General features: G+C 45.3%; 1 protein-coding gene across 5 annotated transcripts in view; it reads left to right on the forward strand.

The window, feature by feature from the left end:
• Window positions 1–22,881, forward strand: part of RNF145 (ring finger protein 145) — a 214,941-nt gene that overhangs the window by 188,780 nt on the left and 3,280 nt on the right. For 2 of the 5 annotated variants that reach the window (XR_013229158.1, XR_013229160.1), the window contains 4 exons: window positions 194–334; window positions 4,111–4,293; window positions 10,423–12,069; window positions 16,230–16,366. Coding sequence is in view for 2 of the 5 variants with exons in the window: in XM_077326384.1 (XP_077182499.1) it covers window positions 194–334; window positions 4,111–4,293; window positions 16,230–16,377; window positions 17,787–18,143 (829 nt within the window). In the remaining 3 variants the exon portion in view is untranslated. The other 3 variants (XM_077326384.1, XM_077326385.1, XR_013229159.1) reach the window with 2 other exon arrangements.

The raw sequence follows: 22,881 nt of genomic DNA on the forward strand, positions 1-22,881 counted from the left end.
AAGAATCTTTTCAAAGTCTAGAATCCCACTGATGAATTTACTTTGGGTAAACCTGCTGTCGCTGGTATCTGTAGAACCTGACAAGCTTCATATTGATGTTTCAGCTGAATGATCAATCTTTTATCTTTCCTTGTTTTGAATTCAAAGCTTATTGGCCTGTCCAGAGTACTAATCCAGCTGTGTTGTCTCCTAGTATTGCAGAATGCTGTAGTACTCCTTATTCTCTCCTGGGTTTGGTGTTTACAGTCTCCTTTGTTGCTCTGGGAGTTCTGACTCTCTGCAAGTTTTACCTGCAAGGCTATCGAGCATTCATGAATGACCCTGCAATGAATAGGTAAGTGTGCAGTGAAAAGTGTCTAACCCCTGGAACCAAGCCATTTGTACCAAACTGAAACAAATAGTGAACAGCAAAAAAGAGTATTAAAAGAATCGTCTTAGTCTTTTGAGCCCATGTGTCCATGGTCATAGGATTTGACGTTAAAACACAGGCTACCATGAATTTCTTTAGATATTTCTTTCAGTAAAGGCACTTTAGCTTTTACATTGTTTGAAGTCATTATCCAAAGATCTACTTCAGTGTCCCAAATATACAGATACATATTCTTTCCTCCTCGTTTCCATTAGTGTCTTCGGACTTCTTGATTATCATTCTGTGATCAACTTTTGCTAGCTTTGTAGAATATTTGCTGTTTAAGGTTCCTTTGCTTTACCTCTTTTCCACATTTGCCCCTTTTATTCCACTTGCCTTTTCAAAGCCTTTCCCAAAACTACTTCAGCCAAGACTTCCTTACAGAATTTTCCCCCTTTTTTCTTTCTTCTTCATTCTGTCTTGGCCAAGTTTGGTGGAAATGTATCTGCATTTGCTAGCTATCATGTTACATACATTGAGGGTTGAATCCAATGATGCATGAGCAGAAAGGCAAATGTATTGAGCACAGTTCCACGTGTGCAACCAATAGCACAAGGGGCTGAAGCAACATGTAGCTGAATGTAGAACAGATTATTTACATTATTTTATTTGTTTTGTTGTTGTTTTTTAAATGCCTTGTGATATGTCTTCCACACATGAAAAAGATAGGATACACTCACTTTTACTTAGTATGTGCCAAAAGAAACAATTTATCTTCAACACATTTAAGTAGCAGGGAGAAGCAGTTGAAAGCACTTTCCCTTTCTTATTATGGTCTGGCATAAAAATAGGCATTTATTTGGTTACTAGATTTAGATCGCGTTATACGTGTAAATACAACGGGTGCTAGAAAGGGTGGGTTAGAGAGTGTCTTGGCTTGTAGTGTGTCTTCATCCCTTTCTTCCTTTCTTTCTCTATCTCCTTTCTGCCTCTTTCTCTCTATTTCTGCCTCTATCTATCTATCTATCTATCTATCTATCTATCTATCTATCTATCTATCTATCTATCTATCTATCTATCTATCTATCTATCTATCTATCTATCATCCTCTCTCTCTGTCTTTCTTTCTTCCTTCCTTCCTTCTATCCTTCTACCCACCCATTCATCCATGCCTTTACCTCCTTTATCTCCCCCATCCATGCCTTCCTCTTCTGTCTCACTTTCTGTCCTTCTTCCTTTATTTCTTTCCTTTATCTCCCTTTCTCTCCTTCCTTCCTTCCTTGCTCTCTGTCTGCTTTCTATCTCTTTCTCTTTCTCTCTCTCTCTCTCTCTCTCTCTCTCTGCCTCTACCTCGCCATCTCATAGAATCACAAAAACATAGAGTTGGAAGGGGTCATACAGGCCATGTATTCCAACCCCCTGCTCAACGCAGGATCAGCCCAAAGCATCCTATAGCATCAAAGAAAAGACTGTATCCAACCTTTGCTTGAAGACTGCCAGTGAGGGGGAGCTCACCACCTCCCTAGGCAGCCTATTCTGCTGCTGAACTACTCTGACTGTCAAAAAATTTTACCTGATATCTAGCCTATATCGTTGTAGTTTAAATCCATTACTGCACGTCCTTTCCTCTACAGCCAGTGGGAACAGCATCCTGCCCTCCTCCAAGTGACAACCTTTCAAATACTTAACGAGGGCTATCATGTCCCCTCTCAACCTCCTTTTCTCCAGGCTGAAGATTCCCAAGTCCCTCAACCTATCTTCATAGGGCTTGGTCCCTTGGCCCCAGATCATCCTCGTCACTCTCCTCTGTACCCTTTCAATTTTATCTACGTCCTTCTTGAAGTGAGGCCTCCAGAACTGCACACAGTACTCCAAGTGTGGTCTGACCAGTGCCGTATACAATGGGACTATGACATCTTGTGATTTTGATGTGATGCCTCTGTTGATACAGCCCAAAATGGCATTTGCCTATTTTACCGCTGCATCACACTGCCTGCTCATGTTTAGTTTACAATCCACAAGTACCCCAAGGTCTCGTTCACACACAGTGCTACCTAGAAGCGTATCCCCCATCCAGTAGGCATGCTTCTCATTTTTCTGACCCAGATGCAGAACTTTACACTTATCTTTATTAAACTGCATCTTGTTCTCATTTGCCCATTTTTCCATTGTGTTCAGATCTCATTGAACTCTGTCTCTATCTTCTGGAGTATTTGCCACTCCTCCCAATTTGGTGTCATCTGCAATCTTGATGAGTAGTCCCTCCACCCTTTCATCTAGATCATTAATAAATATGTTAAAAAGTACCGGACCAAGCACCGAGCCCTGAGGTACCCCGCTACTCACCTCCCTCCAGTCTGATGAAACACCATTGACAACAAAACAATCTCTGTTTCTCTCCCTCTTCCTTCCTTCCTTCCTTCCTTCCTTCCTTCCTTCCTTCCTTCCTTCCTTCCTTCCTTCCTTCCTTCCTTCCTTCCTTCCTTCCTTCCACCCATCCATCCATCCATCCATCCATCCCTTTATCTCCTTTCTGTCTTCCTCACCCTCTCTCGCGTGTGCGTGGACGCATCAACACACACACTCCGGGGACGGCTCACCGTGAGGGGGGGGGGAACGCGAATGGCTTCCCTGCCCCGAATGTGCACTAACCTCGCGAGCCGTGTCTAGTTGCTGGCCAGCTGGCCTCAGCATGCCGCTCCGGAGCGAGCTGGCAAGCCAGCCTCTTCCCAAGCCTAGGCCCTTGTGACCGCAAAGCTGCCAGTTCGGGCCTCTGGCAACGGGTCTCCCTGAGTCTGTGGCATAGCTACAGGCCTTCGGGGGCCCATGGGCAGCTCGGCGGCGACGTGGTCCTCACACAGCCCATTGCCTTGGGCGGTCATGGCGCCCCGCGAGGAGAACATGGAGTCCTAGGGAGGCGTTTCCCCCCTCTGCCCCCCCCCACGGTTCTCCTCCTGGCACCGACGTGCCCTTACCCCTCCCCTGGCCAAGCCGCCGTCCCAGGCCATGGCGCACTCCTCGTCGGGGCTTCCTCGTGTGGCGTTGGTTTGCTGCCCTTCCCAGTTGGCGGCTGGGCTCAGCACGGCGGTCTCGAGCGAGCCAGAGACAGCTTTCCTTCTGGCAATAGGCGGAGGGGCCAATCGGAAGGCGCTTTGCACCTTCCGATTGGCCCCCTCGACTTTTTATCCAGGACTCACCCCGCCCCTTTCTCCTCCTACTTACCCCTTACTCTTTCATTTATACCACTCTCAAGGAGTGATTTACAGATTATATGTGATCTCTAGAAAGTGCTGAAAAATGTTTCAAACCAGAAATAGTAAAAAGTGAGCCAAGAATCAAAGGGTTCAGGGAAACAAAGATAGCATGTAAACAAATATTTCATTACAAAATACTTCTCATTGAATGTGTAAAGTTTCATTCTTAACAGGTCTGTAAGTTAGAGTCACTCTAATAACTGTTTTAGATAAGACTAATAATAATAGTTAATGCTGAAAGTTGGCCACTGACCCCAGCTTACTCCGTGAACAAATAAACAGAGATTTGAATTCAAGTCTACACAGTCTTTATTGGGGTTTTGCAATTGGTAGCTTGTGGGCAGCATGTTGGTTTGATGAAGGCCACCACCTGGGATAATGTGCCAATGTTTTGATGTAAAGAATTGTGGGATGATGGCTGTTTTGTACTCATGCATTTTTAATATGGAATCAAGGTAATTAATAATGCATATTTTATGTTTCCCTTTTATGTTTTCATAATGCAAGAGGGATGACAGAAGGAGTCACACTTTTGATCCTGGCCGTGCAGACCGGCTTGATAGAACTGCAAGTTGTCCATCGGGCCTTCCTACTCAGTATTATCCTTTTCATTGTGGTTGCATCCATCCTGCAGTCAATGCTGGAGATTGCTGATCCCATTGTTCTAGCTTTGGGAGCTTCAAGGGACAAGTGAGTTTTTCTTTTGCATTTTTTAATGTTGACTGCACTTTTACTCCCAAGTCACATAGTGGTAGACCATAAATTTGTAGGGAGGTACAAGTTGAAAGAATGAAATAGAATAAGTTATTTTGCACTCTTTTGCAGCCCCCTGTGCTTTCTAGACAAGTCATTGTAGGCAAAATTAATCCATTAAATATCCATTAAAACAGTGGTCCCCAACCTTTTTTTCACCAGGGACCGATCAACGCTTGACAATTTTACTGAGGCCCGGGGGGAGGGTAGTCTTTTGCTGAGGGATGTCGCCACCGCCGCCTGAGCCCCCACTCCACTTGCTTTCCTGCCGGTGCCCCTAACTTCCCGCTGCCTGCTGGGGGGCACTGCCAGCAGCAGCTGCGCAGTGCCATGCCGAAGGGGAGCCCCAGCCATGGTGGCCGCTGGAGAGCACCAAAGGTGAGCCGGCAGCAAAGTGGAGGGCAGCCCCCGAGGCATCAGCTGGAGAGGAGGACGAGGAGGAGCTGCGGCCCGGTACTGACTGCTCCACGGACAGGTACCAGTTTGCGGACCGGGGGTTGGGGACCACTGCATTAAAACAAAAAGAATGTTAGGGCTAATCCTGCGTTGAGCAGGGGGTTGGACTAGATGGCCTGTATGGCCCCTTCCAACTCTATGATTCTATGATTCTATAATGTTAGATAACCTGAAGAGAAGGATTCTTGCCTGAAAGGCTAGTTTTCTGTGAACAAGGTTTATTTCCAGTTGTGGAATCATTTCATCCTCACAGCCGTGGAGTGATTTCTAGCATGAGTTTTTTTGCTATACTCTCTCAGGAGTGACTCACTAATCCAAGCAGGTGGCTTGTTTAAAAATGGTGGATGGCAGAAGCCATGCTGTTTTGTATAGAGTTCACCCCTTGCCTTTTTGTATCATAATACTCTTAAGTCTGTTGCTGACTTCTTCTTGGTAGAAGTGCCTTGCTAGTTTTGAAAGCTTTTTTGGTAAGGATTTTACTATATGTACTGGGTAGAAGCTTTGTATTGTACCTTTCCTGTTTTCTGTGTTTTCTTGCTTTGTTATAACCTGCAGCTCTTGTAAATAAGAGTAGGTTTATTTATGTCCTCTATGGTTGGTTTTTCTTAGAGGTTAATTGTGGCTAGTACAGGCTGTCTTCAATGTGTTAATGCTAAATTTATTAGCACATAGGAAAGGGAAAAGCAGAGCTGTGAAGAGTATAGCTAGCTCCTATAAATTGGTCCTGGTGAGAGCAGACCAGCTCTGCCAAGTTCAGACTAGAAGGGGCGGGGGGATACACGATGTTGGGCTATTTTTTTATTTTTATTTAAGATCACCAACATTGTGCCTTGATACTTCCATGAATGATTGATTCCAGTATTTTAAGTTCTTTAGCATGGTGCTGTGGTTTCCTTTTCCCACTGGTTCTGTGCATATTCCATATCCTTGGGCTATTCCCAAGGATAAATAATCACTTCAAAGGAAAGGAATTTGCAAAGAGCCTCTTGTGGCGCAAAGTGGTAAGGCAGCCGTCTGAAAGCTTTGCCCATGAGGCTGGGAGTTCAGTCCCAGCAGCCGGCTCAAGGTTGACTCAGCCTTCCATCCTTCCGAGGTCGGTAAAATGAGTACCCAGCTTGCTGAGGGGTAAACGGTCATGACTGGGGAAGGCACTGGCAAACCACCCCGTATTGAGTCTGCCATGAAAACGCTGGAGGGCGTCACCCCAAGGGTCAGACATGACTCGGTGCTTGCACAGGGGATACCTTTACCTTTACCCACAGTAGGATAATGCCGTGTTCTCAAGTAATATGGCCATGGCCACCTTGGAGAAATTCTGGTTTAAATATCACTTGGACAGAATTGAACATACTGGTTTGTTAGAAAGCTTCATAGTTTGTCCAGTCCGTTGGGCCCTTAAATGTTGGGTCCCACAGGGAGCCATATTTTCTTCGATGCTATTTAAAATCTATATGCACCCTCTCACCCTGCTGATCTGGAGTTTTGGGCTAAGTTTCTGTCAGTACACTGATGACACCCAGCTATTTCTGCTAATGGATGACCATTTGTCAACCACACCAGACTATCTGGCCAGGAGTTTGGAGGTCATTGTGGACTGGCTGAAGTTGAATTCATCCAAGACGAAGGTCCTCTGGCTTGGACAGCAGGCAGAGAAACATATGATACATCTCCCAGTGCTTGACAGAGTGCAATTGACATGCTTTCTGTCAGGAGCTTGGGCGTGAATTTGGATCCTCGTTATCAATGGAGGCCCAGCCCGCCTAGGACTTTTCCACCTGTGTCAGGAGAAGCAGCTGGCACCTTAGAGCTGGACCTGGCCAGAGCAATCCATGAAACAGTCACCACTAGATTAGACTTCTGCAACTCCCTTTACGTAAGGCTACCCTTGAGACTGTTACATAAACTCCAAGTGGTCCAAAATGCAGTGCCTCAAGTCCTGACAGGTACACAACGGAGGACACATAACATCAGTGCTCTCTCAGCTTCACTGGCTCCAGATTGGAGTTCAAGCTTTTGGTTTTAAATTTTAAAACCTTAAATGATCTATTGGACCGTCTCTTCCCTTATATTCCCTCAAGACCACTAAGATCTGCAGAACAACATTTTCATCTTCGTAGCTTCAGTGCAGTCCCACATGGGACTGCGATGTCGCAGGCCTACCACGGAGAGGAGCTAGTGAGCTATTTATCAGTCTTTAAGACTCCAAGGAGTGCTACCCCTCCTTTTTTGGAGGAGGAGAAAGATTTTCCCGCTCAAAAATCACATGACCTGGGAGGGGTAAGCACTCCTCCCTCAGTTCTTTTCTTGCCGCCTGTGAGAGAGAACGTGAACAGCAAGCTGCTTCAGTTATTTTACCTCAGCAGTCCCTGAGGTATTTGGATTTCGAAATAAACATCAAAGGAGGTATATTTTTTTCCTCAACAATGGCACTGTTTAAAAAGTGTGCCAATTGTGGGGCCACGATGGCACAAAGTGATGGCCATTCAAAGTGCCTCTTATGTTTGGGAGAAGGGCATATTACAGCTGCGTGCTTAGCCTGTAAGAAAATGACTCCCAAATCTAGGGATGGGAGGGCACAGCGTTTAAAAGCCGCTTTATATGAGAAAGCCATGGCTGCCCTCCAAAGACTCTTGAGGGATCCAAGTCAGGATCACACCGAGCTTAAACCCCCTAGGTTTCGTCCCTACCCCCTCCAAAAATGGGGAATTAACAATCTGATCAACCCAGCAATAAACGGGCCACATGAGAGCCTCCTCCAAAGAAGGCTAAAAAGAAGACAAAGCATCTGGAGAAAGCTATGCAGCAGGACTCTCGCCGAGGCCGAGAGTCTCCTCGGCATCAACGATCCCCTTCTCCAGAGCCGCGGAGAAAGAGAAAGACGCCGTCGACTTTGGCATCGAAACAAGACCACAGTCGATCTCGGCACCGAGAGGTCCTTGATGTCGGGACTGTGCATCTGATGGCATCGACGCCTCCCTCCCCAAGGTTGCTGCAGGGGACACCTCCAGATTCCCCGACTGATGTTTGTATGGTGGCGGTGGATCCTCCACGAAGACGGCGGAGGTGTTCTTCATTGGAAGCATCGGATGAACACTCGTCGTCATGGGTGTCGGTCCCCTTAATGATACCATCAGATTATGAAGAGTGGCGTCGAAATCGTCGACGCCATTCGGCATCGCGTCTTGACGTCGATCCTCCACGTCTCGACATCGACCGTCGTCTCGACGTTGAAGCTCCGCATCTTGACGTCGAACCTCCACGCCTCGACTTCGATAGCCCTCGGCATCGGTATGAGGCTGAGGATTCGGAACTACAATCAGAGTCAAATGTGATGGAGAGAGACTCTGATGTGCATACTTTACCTGTTGTAGGAGATGTGGTCGGGGAACCCACAACACCTTCCCCCACTGATGATTTAAGGCTCTATAAGAATGGCCAGGGCTCTAAATTTGGATTATCTCACAACTGATCCACAGTTGGATGATCCAATTATGGATATATTACATACACCTGGTTCTGGCCCAGTTTCTCTTTCCTTCATTAAAGGGATTCAGAATGTCATTTTCCCTATTTGGGAAACTCCTGCCTCTGTCCCAACTTCCTCAAGGAAACTGGAAGTAATGTAGAAAGTACAGGAGAAAAATTGCCAATTCCTATTTCGCCATCCTAAAGTGAATTCCATTATCCCAGCAGTTTTACCCTCAAGGGGACGTGGTCCAATTCTTGCCTTCAAGATAGAGGGGAGAAAAATAGACTACCTGGCAAAGAAGGTATACTGCTTCACAGCCATGGGACTTAGGGTGGCCAATTAAGAGGCCATCATGAGCAGATACCACACCTTCCTGTGGGAACGAATGACCCCTCTGCTAGATGCTTTGCCTGATGCTCATAAACTGCAAGCAAAGGGGATTATTAACGAGGTTTTAAAGCTGACCAAGCAGCAATTAAATGCTGCCTGGCACCAGGCTGACTGCCATGCGAGGGCCATGGCATCTTCGGTGGTTTTTCGCCGCCATGCATGGCTCTGTTCATCCTCACTACAACATGACACTAGAGCTTGGGTTGAGGATTTGCCCTTTGAGGGCAAAGAGTTGTTTAATTCTGAGACTGACGATACATTGCATACCATGAGGAAGTACACCCTCACAGCAAAGACCCTAGGTATTCTACTCCTATGCAAAAGAGGCAGAGTAGATACTCCCAGTCTCTGGGTTTAAACCATACAGGTATTCCGGCCCCAGGCAATCATATCAAGCAGGCCCTTCGAGACCTTTCTCGAATACAGGGAAGAAAGGTTCGAATAACAGGGCTCGTGGTGACGAGGGGTTCCCAGGGGGGCTTGGGCACCCAATGACTAGATATCCCTCCAATGTTTGGGGATAGACTGAGTTCCTGTTACACAGTTTGGTGTTCCATAACCTCCAGTTCATGGGTTTTGAGAATAATAAAGTGTGGCTATTATATTGAGTTTCTTTCTCGCTCAGCATATAATAGTCCATTGCGTAAAAAGCAGTATTCCTCGGAATTCTTAGATCGGGAGGTGGAATCTCTGGTAACAAAAGGGGTAGTGACTGATCTGGGTTATGCTCCCTCTTCTGGAGGGTTTTATTCCAGATTTTTTGCCATCGATAAGAAAGGTGGGGGGAAACGCTCTATTTTGGACCTACGTGAGTTAAATAAGTCGGTTAAAATATCCAAATTCAGGATGCTATTGGTAGAAGAATTAATACGGGTTCTGTCCAAAGGGGAATGGTATGCAACCCTGAACTTGAAAGAGGCCTAACTTCCATATCTCGATTAACACTACATGTCGGAAATTTCTCCGTTTCACTTATGGTTCAAGACATTATGAGTACAATGTTTTACCCTTTAGTCTGGCATCAACGCCCTGAGTTTTTGTAAAATGTACAGGTGTTATAGTTGCACATGTCAGGGCCAGAGGTTGTGCGGTTTATCCGTATCTAGATGATTGGTTATTCATTGGAAATTCCCCTTCCCAGTTGCAGAACAACTTGGATATGGCCATAAACCTATTGGAAAACTTGTGTTTTATAGTTAATAATATGGAAAAATCCAAACTTTCTCCTTCAAAATTAGTGGAATTTATTGGGGCAATTCTGGATTCATAACGGGCGATGGCCTTCCTTCCCCAAAGGAGAGCACATACTCTAGTGCATTTAATTCGAACAGTGACAAGGAAGAGATTCCAATCGATTAAGTGTCTGCAAAGGTTATTGGGCCATATGGCATCAACATCAGCAGTAACTCCATTTGCATGTCTGTATATGAAGCCTCTGCAAACGTGGTTCATTAGGGCACATAACCCTTTAAGAGATAGTCCTTGGAGGAATTTATCAATACCCAGGGCTGTGGTCCGTTCCTTGCAGTGGTGGTCTTCTATTTCTAACCTCTTAGTTGGAGTTCCTTATGGAATTCAGGACCATGATGTAACAATCTACATGGATGCTTCACTGCAGGGATGGGGAGCGCACAGACCCGGCCATGTGGCTCAGGGCTGCTGGTCAAACTCTGAAGTGAAATTGCACATTAAATTGCACATTAACCTGTTAGAATTGAGGGCCATTTAAAAAGCTCTCATTTCTTTTGCAGGGTTTCTCGAAGGTCATCAAGTGCTCATAGCAACAGACAGTACCACAGCGAAATATTACATCAACAAGCAGGAGGGCACATCTTCTCTAAGACTGTGCCGAGAGGCTGCAGATATTTGGAAACATGCTATCACACACCACATGCATATTCAAGCCATTCACATAGCCGGCACATCAAACATGATAGCGGACACACTCACTCGTCTCTCCTTGGGGGATGCAGAATGGGAGATCCACGACTGGTACCTTGCTCCGGTGTTCCGAAGATGGGGTTGGCTGGACGTAGATTTGTTTGCCACATCCCCGAACGCGAAATGCACCAATTTTTGCACAAGGGCAGGCAAAGAGCACGGGTCACTTGGAGATGCGTTCCAACTCAGGTGGTCTGGGTTCCTTTTTTACGCTTTCCTTCCTCTAGGACTTCTCCAAAATGTCATAGTGAAAATAAGGGACAACAATTCAGACTGCATCCTGGTAGCTCCTTGGTGGCCTCAGAAGACATGGTTCCCACTTCTGTGGTCACTAAGTTGCCACACCTCCTTAGGCCCACACCTCCATCCAGACATTTACAGGTTGCACCTAACAGTGTGGAGGTTATGTCCGACTTAGGACTAGACCCTCGTGTCTCGGAGGTACTATTGGCTGCTCATAAGCCATCTACTAGGTATTCTTATGCCCTTAAGTGGAATAGATTTCAAAAGTGGGCCACAGACCATAATGTAGACCCTCTCAACTGTTCAGTGTCTAAAATTTTTCAATATCTTTTGGGTTTAAAAGACGCTGGATTATCAGTTTCTTCCATTAAGATACATCTGGCAGCTATTTCTAGTAGACACAGTTATGTAGAAGGAAAGTCTTTGTTTACTAATAATAAAGTTAAGGCTTTCATGAAGGGTCTGTTTAATCTTTTTCCTCCAGCTCCTCGTGTAGTACCACAGTGGAGTCTCTCATTGGTGCTAGCACGGCTGATGTACAATGCCTTCGAACCTTTGGCTACTACTGACTTACGGTTTCTCTAGTTTATAACAGCTTTCTTAGTAGCCATCACGTCAGCTAGACGAGTAGGAGAATTGGAGGCCCTTTTATGTGATCCCTCGTTTCTTCAATTTCATCTGAATAAGGTGGCGCTGCGCCCATCATTACCTTTTTGCCCTAAAGTACCTTCGAAATTTCACCTAGCACAAGGTATTTCCCTACCAGTGTTTTGTCCACAACCTACCTCAATTCAGGAGCAGGTCCTTCACACATTGAATGTCAGGAGGGCACTACTTTTTTATTTAGACAGAGTCAAGCCATTTAGGGTTCATAGAAGTCTGTTTATTTGTTTCAAGGTACCCAATAAAGGGAGACAACCCACATCACAAACTATATCTAGATGGATAGTTTCAGCAATAAAGATAGCTTACAAAAACGCTAAGAGGAAATGCCCATTACGCATTGCAGCACATTCCACACAGGCACAGGCCACATCTGCAGCTTTCTCAGCTGATCTTCCACTGCTGGACGTCTGTAGAGCCGCCACATGGTCTGTACCTTCGACTTTCATCAAGCATTATTCGATGGATGTCGATACCGCATCAGATGCAGCTGTGGGCAGAGCAGTGCTACAAACGCTCTTCCGGTGATGGTGCCCACTCCCTCTTCCTTGGTGAGTGATCTTGCTATTCTCCCATGTGGGACTGCACTGAAGCCACGAAGATGAAAACAGAGTTGCACTTACCTGTAACTGATGTTCATCGAGTGGCTTCTGTGCAGGCACACATCCCACCCTCCTACCCCACAGTGGGCAGTTATTTAAATCGGCTCATGGCGGCAATTCAGGAGAACTGAGGGAGGAGTGCTAACCCCTTCCAGGTCATGTGATTTTTGAGCGGGAAAATCTTCTCCTCCAAAAAGGGAGGGGTAGCACTCCTGGGAGTCTTAAAGACTGATAAATAGCTCGCTACCTCCTCTCCTTGGCAGGCCTGCGACATCGCAGTCCCATGTGTGCCTGCACAGAAGCCACTCGATGAACATCAGTTACAGGTAAGTGCAACCCTGTTTTCTAAGGATCCATGGCCAAAACGAGGTGAAATTGGCCTTGACCCGGGCCAAGGTCTTTTCAGCCCTGGCCCCAGCCTTGTGGAATGCACTCTTGAGTTCCCTCTTTGATCTCCATCAAAGCTCTCCAAGCCCTCAAACCAGGTCTGCAAAGCCAACAAGACAGAGCTATTCCACCAGGCTTATGGTTGGGGTCCAAAATACCATCCACCAATAAATGCTGGCCTCACCACCACTTGGAGAAACGGAAGACCAGCTCCTGATCCCAAAACCCCTGTTTGGAATATTAGTTGGAGGCATGTTAATTAATACTTTTAACTTTGTATATGTTGTTTTATGAAATATTGTTACCTGTCCTGAGCAGTACTAAAGGACAGGTTAAAAAAATTATTTTTGATTGACATTACTCCTTTGTAGATACTGTCCTAAATCTCTGTTGCTTCACTTTCTGAGTAATGTAATATCTGATCCAGAACTTCTTGTTTAGATCTGCTTCAGACACTGCAGGGGTAGTCAAACTGCAGTCCTCCAGATGTCCATTGACTACAATTCCTATGAACCCCTGCCAGCAGTTGCTGGCAGGAACTCATGGGATTTGTAGTCCATGGACATTTGGAAGGCCGCAGTTTGATTACCCCTGTGCTAGACTCTGTCTCTTCTACTGCAAACCAATATGGCTACCCTGCTGAAACTTAACTCTGTTGTAGTAAGGTGAAGATGTGGCTCTTAATGCCACTCTAAGTCTCATCTCATGTTGAATCAGGGGAATAGGGGAAATATCTGAACAGCTTTTGAGAGGTTTCCTGAAAGTTGTTGAACAACTAGTTCAACTTGATGGAGATATATAAGACAATTCCTCTGCAACATTTTTCATGCCTTGACTAGGAAGCAGAGGTTCAGCCAGTTCAGACTTAATACTGACCAACAGGCAGGAGTTGGTGGATGGGGTGAAGGATGTGGGAACCCAAGGATAAAGTGACCATGTCCTCATAGAATTCCTTTTGAGATGGAGGGGCAAGGAAGCTTGTAGCCAGACGTGGATGTTGGATTGTCGTAGGGCAAACTTTAATAAACTCATAGACATGATGAGTGTCATACCATGGACAAGAATGCTAGAAGGGAAGGGATCATGTGAAGGGTAGGCGCTACTCAAACAAGAGCTATTGCATGCTCAATCTATGACTATCCCAAAAAGACGAAAACACTGCATGAGCTCTAAGAAGCCTATTTGGATGAACAGAGAACTTCAAGAGGAACTAAGAAAGAAAAGGGAAATGTTCAGGAAATGGAGGGAAGGACAGAGCTCTAAAGAAGAGTACCTACAGGTTACTAGGCACTGTAGATCAATCATCAGAAAGGCCAAAGCTGAGAGTGAGCTAAGATTGACCAGGGAAACCCACTGTAACAAGAAAAGCTTTTTCAGTTATGTGAGGAGCAAACATAAAGTAAAGGAGGCAATAGGCCCACTGTTGGGTGCAGATGGCCAAATTCTAACGGAGGATGCAGAGAAAGCAGAAAGGCTCTGCGCCTATTTTACATCTGTTTTTTCCCACAGGTCAAAGGGTTTAGGCACATCTAGAGATGACAGTAGCCAAGGGATAGTGTCTGGGTGGCAAGTTGACATGGACAGAGAGGTTGTCGAGAGGCATTTAGCTGTACTGGATGAGTTCAAATCTCCTGGGCCGGATGAAATGCACCCAAGAGTGCTCAAAGAACTTTCCAGAGAACTTGCACAGCCCTTGTCCATCATCTTCAGGACCTCTTTAAGGACTGGAGATGTCCCGGAGGACTGGAAGAGAGCAAACGTTATTCCAATCTTCAAAAAAGGGAAGAAGGATGACCCGGGAAACTACAGATCAGTGAGTCTGACCTCTGTTGTGGGGAAGATAATGGAGCAGATATTAAAGGGAACGATCTGCAAACATCTGGAGGACAATTTGATGATCCAAGGAAGTCAGCATGGATTTGTCTCCAACAGGTCCTGTCAGACCAACCTAGTTTCCTTTTTTGACCAAGTAACAGGTTTGCTGGATCGGGGAAATTCGGTTGATGTCGTTTACTTGGATTTTAGTAAAGCTTTTGGTAAGATTCCCTATGATGTTCTGATGGATAAATTGAAGGACTGCAATCTGGATTTTCAGATAGTTAGGTGGATAGGGAATTGGTTAGAGAACCGCACTCAAAGAGTTGTTGTCAATGGTGTTTCATCAGACTGGAGGGCGGTGAGTAGTGGAGTACCTCAGGGCTCGGTTCGGTACTTTTTAACATATTTATTAATGATCTAGATGAGGGGGTGGAGGGACTACTCATCAAGTTTGCAGATGACACCAAATTGGGAGGACTAGCAAATACTCCAGAAGATAGAGACAGAGTTCAATGAGGTCTGAACACAATGGAAAAATGGGCAAATGAGAACAAGATGCAATTTAATAAAGACAAATGGGCGAGCTAATCTATTGCAGAGGCACGACAATGGGTCTATTTAATAAAGGTAAGTGTAAAGTTCTGCATCTGGGTCAGAAAAATGAAAAGCATGCCTACTGGATGGGGGATACGCTTCTAGGTAACACTATGTGTGAACGAGACTTTGGGGTACTTGTGGATTGTAGGCTAAACATGAGCAGGCAGTGTGATGCAGCGGTAAAAAAGGCAAATGCCATTCTGGGCTGTATCAACAGGGGCATCACGTCAAAATCACAAGATGTCATAGTCCCACTGTATACGGCACTGGTCAGACCACACCTGGAATCCTGTGTGCAGGTCTGGAGGCCTCACTTCAAGAAGGACGTAGATAAAATTGAAAGGGTACAGAGGAGAGCGACAAGGATGATCTGGGGCTAAGGGACCAAGCCCTATGAAGATAGGTTGAGGGACTTGGGAATGTTCAACCTGGAGAAAAGGAGGTTGAGAGGGGACATGATAGCCCTCTTTAAGTATTTGAAAGGTTGTCATTTGGAGGAGGGCAGGATGCTGTTCCCATTGGCTGCAGAGGAAAGGACATGCAGTAATGGGTTTAAACTACAAGTACAACGATAAATGAGCCTCTTGTGGTGCAGAGTGGTAAGGCAGCCGTCTGAAAGCTTTGCCCATGAGGTTGGGAGTTCAATCCCAGCAGCCGGCTCAAGGTTGACTCAGCCTTCCATCCTTCCGAGGTCGGTAAAATGAGTACTCGGCTTGCTGCTGGGGGGTAAACGGTAATGACTGGGGAAGGCACTGGCAAACCACCCCGTATTGAGTCTGCCATGAAAACGCTAGAGGGCGTCACCCCAAGGGTCAGACATGACTCAGTGCTTGCACAGGGGATACCTTTACCTTTACTTTACCTTTACAACGATATAGCCTAGATATCAGGAAAAAAATTTTCACAGTCAGAGTAGTTCAGTGGAATAGGAGGAGGAGCTCCCCCTCACTGGCAGTCTTCAAGCAAAGGTTGGATAAACACTTTTCTTGGATGCTTTAGGATGCTTTGGGCTGATCCTGCGTTGAGCAGGGGGTTGGACTAGATGGCCTGTATGGCCCCTTCCAACTCTATGTTTCTGTGATTCTGTGATTCAGATTAGAGCTTTTAACGTTAAACAACAGTGAGGCACACATGGATATTGTCCAAACACCTTCAGGAATTTTTTTTTTAATTCTCTACTCCAGAAACCTTCAGCATGAATCAATAGGCAGAGTCTGTACTGAGAGGATAGCACTAAGTAATTTAATTCTGTTGCTGGTGTAAGTGCTAATTCCATCTTTAAAGCAAAATATTGCCTTCTTTTTCAGGAGCCTCTGGAAGCATTTCCGTGCTGTTAGCCTGTGCTTGTTCCTGCTGGTCTTTCCAGCTTACATGGCCTACATGATCTGTCAGTTTTTCCACATGGATTTCTGGTTGCTGATCATTATTTCTAGCAGCATACTCACCTCCCTTCAGGTAATCCACAATAGTATGTAGTTGATGTGTTACCAAAATAGTCCACCAGTGCAGTTCTCCAGTAACAAGGGTGTTGGGCAGAAGAAGAGTAGACTTAGAAGATAATAATCATTTTAATTTTAGAGATGAACAAATCCTGCAGTTTTGGCCCATTGCTGGATTATTCTCTCCTCTTGGAGATTCCATCTGAAGATCTGTCAGGAGATTTGGCCTGTTTCCAAACAGCTGGCTCAAAGTTAATCACTGTCACAATTCATTAGTATACAGTTCCTCCACTGGAATGGCATTTCTGTTTGTGGAAGAGACTGTAGCAATTTCTAATTCTCCCTCCATTACAGACCTGATTTTGTACTCCGTATTGCTGCACTCCCCTTGCAACTCAGGAAATCAAGTATAGGAAAGTAATTGTGGAGGAGGCTGGTAGAAAGGATGAAGATGCAGTTAGTTAGTCGCTTCGCAGCTCCTGATTGGGCCCTCTGAGTTTTTATCCTGGACAGAGCCCGCCCTAACTCCTCCCCAGGTGGCCTTACTCTTTTATTTAATAGGACCCTGTCCTATTTAAAGATGTAAAAATTAAAAGATGGGGAGAATTCAGTAGGCAGCAGCAGTGGAGGAAGCAGGAAAGTTCATAGTTTGATATGTACTTACCAATAATTTTAGGCTGTGGAAATCAATATGACTTAAAAGTACTTAATTTTTGCCGGAATTAGTATGTATTTATATTTGTTATATTGAAACATCTGACAGTTCTCCTTTTATATATGTCTTTTAAACCGGGGGTCATCAACGACCGGTCTGCGGCCCGGTGCCGGGCCACGAGAGCCTCGGCAGCAGGCCGTGGCTCCCTCTCCCCGCCAAGCTCCGCAGTGAGAAGCACACCAGGCCGCGAGCAGATCGGCTGCCGAAGCGGCCGATTAGCTCGCGGCCCGGCAAGCTTCTTGCTGCGGGGGGGGGGGGGAGAGGGAAGCACGACTGCTGGCATGCTGGTGGCGCAAACACGCACGCGTGGACCTGTTGTGCATGCGCGTTTGCGCCCAGTGGGGGCGCAAACACGCATGTGTGGCAGTTTCGCACATGTGCAGAGCCGCCACGCATGCTCATTGCACCCCACTGGAGTGCAAATGCGGATACGTGGCATCCCCTGCACATTCGTGCATGCACGAAACTGGCGCACGTGCGCGTTTGTGCATGCACGGGGCCCCAGAACACCCTCTCCCCCCACCCCTTGGCAATGAGCTGTAATCCCAAAAACGTTGCGGACCACAGTTTTAAACAAATTGAGGATAAATTCCTTGTTATATAGGAACTTATGTAAGCATTTGTTTATAATCACTCAGGTGCTTTCTTGGGTTATGGATGCTGGAAAGTACAAGTCTTGAGTCAGATGGTGCTTTTTTTTCTTCTTCCAGGTACTTGGAACACTTTTCATTTATGTTTTGTTTATGGTCGAGGAGTTCAGGAAAGAGCCGGTAGAAAACATGGATGATGTCATTTATTATGTGAACGGCACCTATCGATTACTAGAGTTCCTTGTGGCACTCTGTGTCGTGGCATATGGTGTGTCAGAGACTATCTTTGGAGAGTGGACTGTGATGGGCTCAATGATCATCTTCATTCACTCCTATTACAATGTGTGGCTTCGTGCTCAGTTGGGATGGAAAAGCTTTCTTCTCCGCAGAGATGCTGTGAATAAGATTAAATCACTTCCTACTGCTACCAAAGACCAGTTGGAACAACATAATGATATCTGTGCCATCTGCTATCAGGTATGTAATGTGTCTAAATACTTAGAGCAGGTTTTCTCAATCAGGGTTTGATTAAAACCCTGGGGTTTCAAGACAACCTTGGAAGAGTTTCACCAGTTTAAGTTTTAATATATTTAAAAATTTTAATTTATTGGGTGACCATATATGATAATGTCAGCCCGCTCCCCCCATAGCTAATGACGGGCTTGGAGCGGGTGGGAAGGAGAGGGGCCCCAGCCATAATAATTCTTGCTGGCTGAGGCTCGCTGCATATGGTGGTAGTGAGTCTAGAGATGTAAGTACTCTAACTTAATGACGGGAGAGAGCAACAGTGGCATAAGCCTGCTCTGGCCCTGTTTCTGGTATGGGGATGCCACGGAGATGCATAGACCGGCCTCAGCCCTGTTTCTGCAGGCTCCCACTGCAGACTCCCTTTGGTGAAGAAGAGCAAACTGGTAGTCAGCCAAGAGTGCAGATATGCTTCTGTTAACAAATCATCCAAAAATATTTCTGTGCTTTCACTTCTTGTGTGGTGGAAATGGCCTGGGGATGTCAGACCTGGTGGGAATATCTAGGTGATGTCACTTCTGGTGACATGTGATGACCTGCTGACCTCACTTCTGTGGTTTCTCAATGCCTGAATAATGTTTCAAGGGGTTCTCAATGATAAAGAGCTTGAGAAAGGCTGATTTAGAGTGAAATGAGCTCTGAAAGTGATGCTTGTGCTACCCATTAAGCTTTAAAATCTGTTTATGCTTATTTTCTTGTGTGCAGTACAGCCTTTCTCAACTTTTTACCGTTGAGAAACCCTTGAAACATTCTTCAGGCTTTGAAGAACCCCAGAAGTGGTGCAATGGTACAGGAAATCATTGGGAAGCATAGCTGTGCACATGCCTGCCTGGAGCCAATCCCCTTCCCACCCAACCCAGGCCCATTGTTGGCCATTTTGGGAAGGGTGAATGAAAAAATATATTAAAAATAAGCTCACATCCATTTGGGAAACCCTTACAGGGCTGTCAAGAAACCCTGGGTTTTCACGAAATCCTGGTTGAGAAATCCTGGTGTAGTAGTTGTAAACATAAAAGCCCCATGTGTATTTTGAAGCACTTCAAAGGAAAAATTCCTTGCAATTAATATCCATAATCTATAGCTGTTGAATTACATTAAAGCCATAGATGACAGTGTATGTAAATGGTTCAGGGGCACCTTTAGGGGTGGTTTGTGAAAGGCTGCTGCCAACCAAGATAGATTGGGTCATGTGATGGACAGGAAGCTGTCCTGCCCCTGAAAGGGGGGGGGGGAACACAGCAGGAGTTCAAAACTGTCTCCAGAGGATGCAGTGGTAAGTCTGAGTCTGCCTCAGAAAAAAAGTTTGAAGGTTGGTTCTGGTTGGTAGTATGGTAGAGTGGTTTAACTTTACCTCTGGGAGAGGATAGAGTGCCCAATTGTGAACTCTGTCTCTGGGGATGAACAGACCTTCTGCCTTCTATTCTGACTCGGGGGGGGGGGGGGGGCTGATGTGGATGGAATCCTCTGTGTATCTGTCCGTGTGTGAGTCAGTCAATCAATCAATTGGTCATCTAGTGGCCAGTCAGTGAAAGCCTGTTTGTACCTGAAAACATCAAAGTGTTTTCAAGCCACACCATGAAATCATCACTAGCTGAAACTTATGTGGCTCAGCCAGGTTTCTCTCTTGACTGTTTGGAGATCAGTACTGCTGTTCTGTTCTGTTATTTAAAACCAATCTGTAAACAAATACTTCTCCTTTAATATTTACATATAATTTCTGCCTCAGTGATCTCCATGCTCATTGGAAAATTTACTTCACAGCAACGAACTCAAAACCTTTACACTTTCTACCTTGTAACCAAGGGAAAGGTTAATTGTTTAAAACAAACAACAGACCAGTTGTCTGCTTAAGTATAAGACATCTCTTTACATAGTCAGCAGTTTGACAAGCTCTCCATGTATGTGTTTGACCTAGAATCCATAAAGTGTAATTGGCAAGGGGCACTTGGATGTCCTTTAGATTTAATTTCTTGGTTCTTGTGGGCCACAAAAACTAGGCCGATGTGGGAAATCTAGGGTGTTGTATAGGGGACCATTACCCCTAAAGCCATGCAAAATAAACTTGTGAAGGTAAGTCCTTTGTCTTGCTACTTTAATATATGGTTATTTGCTTGATCATCCATGCACTCCCATATATGTCACAGTATCTTACATCTAGTATGTTGTAGTCCAGTTTGTTAGTAGCTTCTCTTTCCAAATCCTATGTAGCCTGTAGACTAAAATAATAGCTATTTTATGGTTCAACAACTCAAGTTAACTACATCAAAATGAGCAGAATATTGCAATCTGTATCAAACCTGAACAGATGTGCCCGGTTTTTTGGCCGTGTTTTGTAATTTGTGTGACATTCCTATTTCTGCTAGTCATGAGAAGACTAAGGGCACTGAAGCCTTATTCCCATCCAGGAGCTGAAAGTCATCTTAGGCACCTCTCTGACCTTTCAGGTTTTAGCAGATATTCCCCATGTTCTTTCAAGAATACCCTGTCAACCATAAGAACTAGAAGCTAGCTTTGAAAATGAATATGGAGTATATCAAGAAACCAAATTCTTTACCCTTTAGTGCAATAGGTTCATTTTCTGCATTTGTACAGCTTTCCTTATGAAGATTGTAAATGTTTAATAACTTCTTGCATATGCTTTATTTGCCTAGAACTGAATATTGCATTCTGCGGTTCTCATGTGGTAAGAATGCATCTTGATTATGACTAGTCTTTGGATCCATAATAAATCAGCATTGTGACCAAGTCCATCTTTATCATGCCTCATATTTAGTAGTTAATTCAGCATCCTGGTGGTCCCTGGCCCCAAGGAAGCCCGCTTAGCCTCAACCAGGGCCACAGCTTTCTCCATTCTGGCCCCAGCCGGTGGAACAAGCTCCCAGAGGAGATCAGAGCCCTGACAGAACCTGAACAGTTGCGCAGGGCCTGCAAAAGGGAGCTCTTCCACCAGGAATTTGGTTGAGGTTGCCTTAAACCATTGCTTCCCATTGGCCCCCAGCCCCCCCCTTCCTACTACAACTGCTACAAATCTGCCCAACCCACTGGTTGAGCAGAGTAAGAGTTGAGCGGAGGGTCCTTGCAGTTTCCATCATTCTTTAATGTTATTGTTCTTATTATGTTAATGCTATTGTTGTTATCACGTTGTTGTTTCTATGAATGATGTTACCTGTATCATTTTCATAGAATCATAGAGTTGGTAGGGGCCACACAGGCCATCTAGTCCAACCCCCTGCTCAACATAGGATCAGCCCAAAGCATCCTAAAGCATCCAAGAAAAGTGTGTATCCAACCTTTGTTTGAAGACCGCCAGTGAGGGGGAGCTCCCCACCTCCTTAGGCAGCCTATTCCACTGCTGAACTACTCTGACTGTGAAAATTTTTTTCCTAATATCTAGCCTATATCGTTGTACTTGTAGTTTAAACCCATTACTGCGTGTCCTCTCCTCTGCAACCAGCAGAAACAGCATCCTGCCCTCCTCCAAGTGACAACCTTTCAAATACTTAAAGAGGGCTATAATGTCCCCTCTCAACCTCCTTTTCTCCAGGCTGAACATTCCCAAGTCCCTCAACCTATCTTCATAGAGCTTGGACCCTTGGCCCCAGATCATCCTGGGCGCTCTCCTCTGTACCCTTTCAATTTTATCCACGTCCTTCTTGAAGTGAGGTCTCTAGAAAAGCACACAGTACTCCAGGTGTGGTCTGAGCAGTGCCGTATACAATGAGACTGTGACATCTTGTGATTTTGATCTAATTCCCCTGCTGATAAAACCCAAAATGGCACTTGCCTTTTTTACCGCTGCATCACACTACCTGCTCATGTTTAGCTTACAATCCACAAGCACCCCAAGCTCTCGTTCACACACAGTGTTATCTAGAAGCGTATCCCCCATCCAGTAGGCATGCTCTTCATTTTTCTGACCCAGATGTAGAACTTTACACTTATCTTTATTAAATTGCATCTTGTTCTCATTTGCCCATTTTTCCATTGTGTTCAGATTTCGTTGAACTCTATATCTTCTGGAGTATTTGCCAGTCCTCCCAATTTGGTGTCATCTGCAAACTTAATGAGTAGTCCCTCCACCTCCTCATCTAGATCATTAATAAATATGTTAAAAGTACCGAACCGAGCCCTGAGGTACGCCGCTACTCAACTTCCTCCAGTCTGATGAAACACCACTGACAACAACTCTTTGAGTGCTGTTCTCTAACCAATTCCCTATCCACCTAGCTATCTGAAAATCCACATTGCAGTCCTTCAATTTATCCATCAAAACATCACGAGCAACCTTATCAAAAGCTTTACTAACATCCAAGTAAATGACATCAACCGAATTTCCACAATTCAGCAAACCTGTTACTTGGTCAAAGAAGGAAACCAGGTTGGTCTGACAGGACCTGTTGGAGACAAATCCATGCTGACTTCCCTGGATCACCAAATTAGAATCATAGAATCATAGAGTTGGAAGGGGCCATACAGGCCATCTAGTCCAACCCCCTGCTCAACGCAGGATGAGCCCTAATCATCCTAAAGTTTCCAAGAAAAGTGTGTATCCAGCCTTTGCTTGAAGACTGCCAGTGAGGTGGAGTTCACCACCTCCTTAGGCAGCCTATTCCACTGCTGAACTACTCTGTGAAAATTTTTTCCCTGATATCTAGCCTATATCGTTGTACTTGAAGTTTAAACCCATTAC

The sequence above is a fragment of the Paroedura picta genome, chromosome 3, assembly GCF_049243985.1.
Source record: "Paroedura picta isolate Pp20150507F chromosome 3, Ppicta_v3.0, whole genome shotgun sequence".
Classification (NCBI taxonomy): domain Eukaryota; kingdom Metazoa; phylum Chordata; class Lepidosauria; order Squamata; family Gekkonidae; genus Paroedura; species Paroedura picta.